The 9,272-nt window shown below is 40.1% G+C and overlaps 1 protein-coding gene across 1 annotated transcript in view; it reads left to right on the forward strand.

Moving 5' to 3' along the window:
• LOC104506834 (dedicator of cytokinesis protein 8-like) overlaps positions 1–4,546 on the forward strand; it is a gene marked incomplete at its 5' end in the record, with an annotated part of 26,310 nt that extends 21,764 nt beyond the window's left edge. Inside the window, 5 exons of the mRNA XM_010147921.1 lie at positions 599–839; positions 1,471–1,614; positions 2,689–2,795; positions 3,662–3,829; positions 4,483–4,546. Coding sequence (XP_010146223.1) covers positions 599–839; positions 1,471–1,614; positions 2,689–2,795; positions 3,662–3,829; positions 4,483–4,546 — 724 coding nt within the window. The remainder of the gene's footprint in view (positions 1–598; positions 840–1,470; positions 1,615–2,688; positions 2,796–3,661; positions 3,830–4,482) is intronic.
• Positions 4,547–9,272: the final 4,726 nt, after the last annotated feature.

Genomic DNA, 9,272 nt, shown 5'->3' on the forward strand with positions numbered 1-9,272 from the left:
CAGAAGAGAAGGGAAGAGATGGGGATCCCCTTGAAATTTTTAAGCTCAAACATTAAGGCCACAACAACAACAAAAACACCACAGCTTGGCTGTGTTTCTGTGTCCTGGTATGTCCTGGAAGCCTCTGTGAAAGGCTGTTTGGTATCTTGTCACAGAGTGTGGAAATTAGAAGTTCTGACTGTGGTCGCTGCCCTGGCTCTGATCCCAGAAGGGAAGAGATGGGGATCCCCTTGAAATTTTTAAGCTCAAACATTAAGGCCACAACAACAACAAAAACACCACAGCTTGGCTGTGTTTCTGTGTCCTGGTATGTCCTGGAAGCCTCTGTGAAAGGCTGTTTGGTATCTTGTCACAGAGTGTGGAAATTAGAAGTTCTGACTGTGGTCGCTGCCCTGGCTCTGATCCCCAGGGTTAAGCTGTGCCCTCCCCAGAGGCAAGTTTTGTCAGCTCTGAAGAAGAGAAGGAGCCCTGAGGGATTTGCAGCCCTGTGCTCTTCCAAATCACGCTTAGCCAATGTGAGCTATGGGATGTTACGTGTATGCCGTTCCCTTTACACTTCTTGGGTTGTAAAGAACTGTAATGATTCTTCCCTCTTTCCTCAGGCATACATACAGATCACTTTTGTGGAGCCATATTTTGATGAGTATGAGAAGAAAGACAGGGTAACCTATTTTGAGAAAAACTTCAACCTCTCTCGGTTCATGTACACTACACCTTTCACCATGGATGGGCGCCCCAGAGGAGAGCTTAGCGAGCAATACAAGAGGAACACCATCCTAACCACAATGCATGCTTTCCCCTACATCAAAACTAGAATCAACGTCATCCAAAAAGAAGAGGTAATTCAGCATTGAGGACAGACCTTACTTCTCAGGGGCTGAAGGAGTCTCTGGTGGGAAGTTACTCAAATGCTCTGCTTGGCAGAAAATACAGAAGGCTGAATTTCTCAGACAGGTTACTCTCATAAATAGGAATGGCATAGAATGGGTAGACAAATACAAGACGTATTTACTATGGCGAAGAGAGGCTAGCAAGTGTATTCTTCTCTTCACCTCCCAGTTGTAATGCTGTGCAGGTGGGTGTGTAGAACTCTATCATGGCTGCTCTTCTACCTGATTAAGTACAGTCAAAGAACTTAATTGGGCTCAGAGCTGGTTTATAGACAAGGAAGCTTTATAAAGATAGAAAGTGCAAAACCATTTCAGGCATCAAGTCAGTAACTTAGAATAATAATTAATTTATGCAAACAGGGAGGGAGATCCACATCCTGTTCTTGCAAATGATAAGATGCCAGAGAGTTTTGGATCAAATGCAGCATTTTCCAAGATGACATTTAGATTGAACAGTCTTTCTGGGTTTCAGAGCTACTGCTTTTGTCACAGGAGAATGATAGCAGTATTGCCAGATTTATAACAAGGCAGCTGCATGCATGTTTCAAGTAATGAAGCATCTTTCTTTCATTTTCATTAGTTTATTTTAACCCCAATTGAAGTTGCTATTGAAGATATGCAGAAAAAAACACAGGAGCTAACTGCAGCCACTAACCAAGAACCACCAGATGCCAAAATGCTTCAGATGGTTTTGCAGGGCTCAGTTGGAGCCACTGTAAATCAGGTAAGGCACACAACTAGGCCAAATGAAAAGTTTCTGCATATTTTTCTCATTGTGCTTTCTTTTTCACTCTTATCTCTTGCACTTGGGTAAGTACATCTAGTCAGACACATTTAGTCACAGTGTGCATTTAAACTTCATTCCTTATTATTTAGTCATTGTGTACTGTTCAGGAGGTATGCTTTTGGTGGAAGTGCTCGTGGAAGTGCTTGTCTGGATTGTAGGTGCAGAAACTCACAGAAGCTCTGGGAAAGTATCCAAGGACTTTCCATTTCTAGCACATTAGACATCTCAGCCATTTTGTTCACTTGAGATGTATCCTTGGGGAATGGGAATAATTGTAACAGTTCTTTTGTGGGACCACTGAAAACTCAGTTTCACAGAAAATACGTGAAGTTACAACCTAAGTGCCTCAAAAGAATGTTGAGATGCAGTAACACAGATATGCCTGATAACAAAACAAAACAAAAAGGCAATTAAAAAAAATTAAAGAATGAAGATGTAACTGAGAGAAAACTTGGCATTATTCACAATTTCACAGAGCTTGGTTTCTTTGCTGAAAGCTAAATAATCTTAAATGCCTTAGATTCTCCATCAACCTAAGCCTCTGGTCTGCCATTACACACTGTTGCAAGAAAAAAAAAAAAGAGTGTTCCTTTTCTGAACTGGGCTTACTTAACTCCCTTGGGGTCTTGTAATGCCACATATTGGAGCTGTTTTTCCCCCATGTAACCAGGATTGGCAGTAGAGCTATCCCAGCTCTTCTCTGCTGAGCAGAGTTTGTCTGTTCCCTTTTTTGTGCGGCTGGACGAGAAATGAAAACAGGAGAGGACAAAATACGATTGGCAAAATACTCTGTTCACCAAAGGAAAAATCGGGGTGGGAGGTTGAGGCGGGGGACACAGTGGAGCAAAAAAACATCCTGTTGTGCTGACTATGCATATTTTTCTTTTTTTTCTTTTTTTTCTTTTTTTTCCATAATTCCACTTACAAAATAACAAACAGATTAACCAAACGTTTGGTCTGCTTGCAGTCTGGGCTGGTGTTTTTGACATTTTCCTGTGTTATTCCCATCAGGGGCCGCTAGAGGTAGCGCAAGTGTTCCTGGCTGATATTCCAGCAGACCCCAAACTTTATCGACGTCACAACAAGCTGAGGTTGTGCTTCAAAGAGTTTATAATGAGGTCAGTAAAACAAAATTAAAATGCCGAATTGCATCAATAAAGCCAACAATAGCAGTAATGCAACAGTAGTGGAACTATGTAATTAATTATGAAGGTTAGCATCCTGGAATCTCACATTTTAGAAACTTGGTCCAGACTTACTATGTTTGCTTCATGGTCAAGGCTTTGGTAGGCTTGTTGTGCCAAATGGGAGCAAATTTTAACACTTCAAACTAATCATGTAGAAACTTAGATCTTCATTTGTTTTATCTTTTGACATTTTACAGAAATCAAGCATTTCAGACTAACGGCTTGATTTTATTTCTAATAAAATGACATTTTTATGTAGGAAGCTGTTTATAAGAAAACATTTTACCCTATCTGTCAAGCAGACACATTGGTAGTGGTAGACACATATGGACTTTGCTTTAGGTATGCTTGTAAATCTTAACAAGAATACTCACGTAGCAAGATACGCATCTCCCTTGTCCAAACAAAGCATAACTGATGAAGGAGATGTTTCAGTTAAATAAAAATGAGCCTTATGCAGAAGATGATACAGCCTCGACAACGGTTGTTGACACTGCATCTATTTACAGTAAGTAAGCAGGTAGCTCAGTATTCTGTAGTCATTAAATTTGTTCTGGTTTTTATTAGCTTGCTCATGCATTTGCAGTATCTTAAAAATATTATCTCAGTCTGTGTACTTGGAAAAGACAGAAGTTTCTTATTCGTTCGTTATCATTTTGGACTTGACGAGTTACCAAAGAAATGCCTAGCCCAGCAGAGCTGGATCCTTGGCCATTCAGACTACCTAACACAAAGTTAATGAGTTTAACAGAAGTAGATGATACAGGTCAATACTTTTTTAATTTCCTTTTGCCTAGGTGTGGTGAAGCAGTGGAGAAAAACAAGCGCCTTATTACTGCTGACCAGCGGGAATATCAGCTAGAGCTCAGAAAGAACTACGGGAAGCTGAAGGAGAACCTCAGGCCCATGATTGAGAGGAAGATTCCAGAGCTGTACAAACCTGTAGTGAAAGTCCATAGCACAAGGTACAGTTAGGGCAGGGCTATCTGTTGTAGCTGTACAAAAAGATGCCAGTTTTGCAAGGAAGAAGGCACGGCTTTACTGGCAGCTAAAAACAGGCCATGATATATACTGCCAAGTTTGTACGTGATTAAAGAAGTCTGCTGACTTCCACTGGACTTGAATGTGGTATTAACTGTGTTTTTCAAGTTGCTCATTCCTGGAGTAAGGGACTTAATGACATTTTAATGCATCATTAGAGAAGAATTCCCCCTGTCCCCCTCATGAAAAGATATTAGAAGCATCCTGCCATTTCTTTAACATTTGAAGCCAGGAAGGAGACAGAATACGCATGTGTTTGTTTTGAATGCATGGCACCCTGTGGTGTTAGCCAGCATGGAGTAAGAGTTATCCTTTCACTCCCAGGACATAATCTGGTTTAGTCCCAAAACTGATTCAGAGGGGTCTCAACCTGTGCTCTTTACTTATGAATACCTGCTTCTTCACACAGCCACTGTACCCAGTGTGGGGTGGGAATAGATGAAGGAATGTGCTTCTGACCTGCCAACATGTAATGTGTTTCAGCTGATGATTTGTCAGCTGCTCCTTTTCCCAAGGCAGGTATTTCTCGGTTTCCTTTTCGTTTGCCAGTTTTATTTATGGATCCATTTTATTGCAGGGAATCTTTTCGTAACCACAGTTTTAGGAAATATGATGCCCAGACTTCTTCACAAAGCACCTAAGAACTAGCTGCTTTGGCCAAGGAAGCTGCAAGCCAGAAGTGATGAGGTATTCAACATCTATGACATCAGAAATCTCTCGCAAGACAGCTTTCTGGACCGCATGCAGAAAAGCATTTACGCAAGATCACTGAATGAAAACTGGGAGATGACTCCTAATCAACCACATCTCATGAGGGCTTGGGAAGGAGGGGGATGCTTCTTAGATACTTTGCATATATTGTACAATAATCAAATAATGCGGAGGGGTGGATCATTAGAGTGGTCAGTAGCATGAGGTCAGTCACCACTCACCGACAGACACAGAACTGTGGTTTGGTTGACGTGTTACATGAATCCAAACAACGTGCCTAAGGGACAATGACAAATTATGTCTATTCATGGTCCTTTTCCAAGACAGCATTTATCCATGTGCTTTTGGGAATGGAACACGTTCTGCAGGTTAATCACATGCTTAAATGCTGCCTTAATGAGGAGGGACATGGTCCCCTGCTCAGTGTTTGCCGAGCTAGAGCTGTAGGAAAAAACAGTTTCCTCAGTCAGTTTCTGTCACCAGTTTCTATCACAGTCCTTAACTGCAGGGAGAGTTCTGCACAATTTCTCTCAACCAAAGCCTGGAAAGCAAGAAATAGCAATAAATAATTCTTACAGATCTTTTAAATGCAGATTCTTATAGATCCAGATTTTTTTTTCTAAGTATAGGGACTACTACTTGACATGCAGTTAGATTTCTTAATAATCAGTGTTAGGTATAGCAGAGCTAACAAGTAATTCTTTAAAAAGAACATGCTAAGCTGCAAGTGATTCTTTTACTATACAGTGCTCTTATGTAGATAACCTTGTCCAAAATTAACTACAGAAGTGCACAGTGAGAATTTCCTACAAAGTACTTCACTCAGGCTTTACTGCAGCTTAAGAGAAATTAGCACATAATTTATAATATCTAAAGCTTAGTATTTTCTGAGCCCTGAGCAAATATTTTACTAAATAAGCTTTACAGCACTTCTCTGAAGTAAGGAAATACTATTACAGTTTTTCAGGTGAGGATGTTGATAGAGAGGGAGAGAGATTAGGACTTTGGAACTCATTTAGTGAGGCAGTGGCAGAGCCATGATTTGTACTGTGGCCATGCTTGCCATGTAATGTTTGTATTTTAAAACAAAGACCCATGAAAGCGTCTCCCAATATCACTTCCTTCCCTCCACCTTTTCAGGGTCATGGAAATTATATTTTAATGCTGAATAAAATAACCAATCCCATCTGCCCAAACACAGAATTTAATGTTAAGATTAAATGCAACAGTGAAATTTTTTCCTTCGTATTTCATTTTAGAAAATTACAGTGAACTTTCTTAGAGCTGACGCCATATGTTTGTGAATGCAAAACCTTTTTGCCCCCTAAGTATAAGGGAGATTGAAACTGCTGCTTTTAGTGGAAAAATTTTGACTTCTTGTCATCATTTGCAGACGTGCCATTTGATAGTAGGAACTTTGCCAGCAATTCATTGATAAGTGGGCGAGTCGGATTTTGAATATGCTATGTAGAAGATTCACGGGGTTGATCAAACAAGATGAGATGCAGAAATAGGTGAAGTAAACCCTGTACTTACACAGCAATTAGAGTGTAAGAAAACATTTCCCTTCTCATTCATAGTATTGTTAAATGCAATAATCAGGAGTGATTCAATCAAAATGCATCAAAAGTACATAAGCAAATGGTATAAAAATCTCAAAGCAAAAGATGCCTCCACAGAGTGGCTTCTCTGTATTCAAGTTGCTTCAAAACAGTTCTAAATTGAAAAGATGATTAATTTCCCAAAGCTTTGAAGCGATGAGATCTCTGCCTATCAAAACCTAGCCCTTATCTGTTATTTTTAACAACCTGTTCAGGAGAAAGGTCAGAATACTGTCATCTATCAACCCCATAATACAGCCTCATTGTTTACAAGATCCTTATCCTTTACGGCCTAAATAACAGAAACCTCAGGTAAACAAAAAAAACCCTACAGGTGTAAAATATACTAGGTAAAGGTAGTGAAGTGTTTCATGTTGTGTGGTACTTGACTGAAACAATACTCTGGATAATATAAATATTGAAGGACTCTTCACTCATATTTTACAAGCTGAGCACCCCTCAGCCAGTTGGCCAGTCTTGCCCTCAGTTTCATGTTGTCCATTCTACAGATGAAACATGGTTTGTACATTTCTTTCAAGAGCTGAACTCTGTGAAATGTAAATTTTCTACTTGATGATACCCATTTTGCAATAAAGTGACTCTCTCACAGGATGTTCAGAATTGCCTTTGTGTTACACCTCACTAGAATACATATGGAAAGAAAATTTCCTTGTAGAAGCATCATTCAGTGGGCAGGGGAGGTATTGGGGTAGATTATGTCTGTGGCAGGGGTAACAGGCAACAACTTGCTTCCTAACTTCCTCTTTTTGTTTAGTGACCATGAAAAATGGCAGTAAAAAGCTCAGTGGCAGTAGACCCCTCCATTCTTCCTCTGGTGTGTAGATGTAGAGTAGAAACATGCCAGATCGTTGAATGACACCCCCATCTGGGTAGTGTTGGGTTCACGGTTGGACCAGGTGATTTTATAGGTCTTTTCCAACCTCAGCAATTCTGTGATTCTGTGTTGCTGCATGGAAAAAATCACGCATTCAGGGCTTCAGCACATGATGGACTGAACAGGCATGACTCTGAGTAGCGCTAGCCACACTTGTGCCAGGTAAAGAGAAATGCGGTGTTGTCGCATACAACTGGTAGGTCTGGGTTACACGACCTCTCTCTGGAAGTTGAATGCTTCCTTTCCCACCAATGGGAAAGCTTGGAAAAATGAAAGGAAATGCTTCAATTCCTTTTTTTTTTTTCTTTTTGTCTGTTCGAAGTATCATCACCTCAAATATTTCAATTTGAATTAAAGCTTTGCAGAAAGGTCAGGTAGGACCCTTCAAGGTGTTATAATCTCTCAAGCAATGCTTGTTATGACAATGAAGCAGCTGGTAACATGGTACTGTGTTCTACTGCACTGTCCAGTGCCGCTGCCTTCTGGTATACAAAAACATGTACAAGGAGCTGCCATGAGTAAGGTGTTGCCATTAGTGCTGAATTTGGGAATGGGGTAATTCGGGGATTAGCTCAGCTGACTATGTTTTGACCATCTTCCAAACCAGTTAAAAAGAGTGATTAAAAAAGAACCAACAGGTCTTGGTAGGTCATCTCAGGTTGGGTAATGCTCTGGTCTAATCAGTGCACTGAAAAGAGAAGGGGCCTCTGTGGGAAAAGTCCTTTTTTATTACATGAATAAAGGCAATGCACACTCACAGTAGAGCTCAATTAGTGTTTGGGGAGGTAACAGTAAAATCTGGCGCTGATTGGGTGCTTGACATGGTGAATTGAATACATTTCTATGACTCCTTATGTCCTCAGTGAGGGATTTGTTTAAGTGAAGCATTTTTATTCAAACTCTGACTGTTTTCCAAGCATTCAAGAATTAAAAAACTAACCTTGATGAAGTTTTTTGCAAACAATGTAGTCACTCAATATTAGTCTGTAAAAAAATCCTGAAAATATCAAACTAAATGTTTAGCTGATCAAAACAACCAACCTCAAACCCTGAAGACTCTCAATAGTATTTTTTCTAGGATTACTGTAGAGAGCCTTGAAAGTTTTAACATTTTGTTCTGCTTAAGCAATCTGCTGCTTTATACCCTTCAAAGCAAAAGTTTCCCTTTAGGAAAAAAAAGTGCAAAGTTGAATTCCTTTTTTTTTTTTTTTAATTTCCCTTAATGAACTTAGCCCACATATGCTGTGGTGTGAAGAGCTGAGTGTGGATTTAGTCCCAATTGCTACCCAGATGCAGTATTTATAAGCTATCTACCTTCTTGAGAGAAAATTGGTATGTACCTGTTTAAATCTCATATGTACGGAGTGAAAAGGTACCTAGATGCAAATGTGAATGCACTAAATCATTACACACTTTTTTCCCTATGCTGTAAATTGATTTCATATGTCTGTCTATCTGTGTATCAAATACTTCTTTTAGAACTATTTGTTTTTACAGGAATCCCGTTTTCCCTAGCTGCTTGTATTCATGGAATATTTCAAAACATGGTTTGGATGCCTACTAGGACTAGTGAAACCCAAATGACAGCAAAAGTGAAGCTCTAATAACCAAAGGGACAGGTAGTTGGTGGGAGATGGCAGGAAGACTGTTTTACATTGTTCAACAGACACGTGTAAAACAAGAAGAAGGGGACATTTCCTATCACTCATTTCTGACTTTCCCAAATCTGAATGTTTGAATTTCTGTTCCCCAGGGAGAGCTCCGGGGTGGGGTGGGGGGTGGGGGGAAGAAAAAAAAAGAAAAAAGAAAAAGCAAGCTTGGCAACATCTAGAACTTGAAAGTGCCAGACAGCTACCTCAAAACCTCAAGCAAACAAGTGTTTGTGGACTTAATAAACAGTGAAGAGAGGAAGTAGATGGCAAAAGCATATCCTTTCCTTTGTTTGCAGGTCACATTTAAGAGAAATTAACAATCCCTTCTCAGGTATCAAAGAAAGGTTGGAAGTGTTCCCAAAGGAGTGTGTTCGTTCTTTTGAGTTAAGGTATAAAATCCTCGGCTCAAACCTAAACCTTTGAGGGAGGGGAAAGGGAAGGGGAGGGAGAACAGCTTTACAAAAATTAAGATGATACTGCTTGCCTCCTCAGAGACTTCTCAGGGGCC

The sequence above is a fragment of the Eurypyga helias genome, unplaced genomic scaffold (genome assembly GCF_000690775.1).
Source record: "Eurypyga helias isolate BGI_N326 unplaced genomic scaffold, ASM69077v1 scaffold42532, whole genome shotgun sequence".
Classification (NCBI taxonomy): domain Eukaryota; kingdom Metazoa; phylum Chordata; class Aves; order Eurypygiformes; family Eurypygidae; genus Eurypyga; species Eurypyga helias.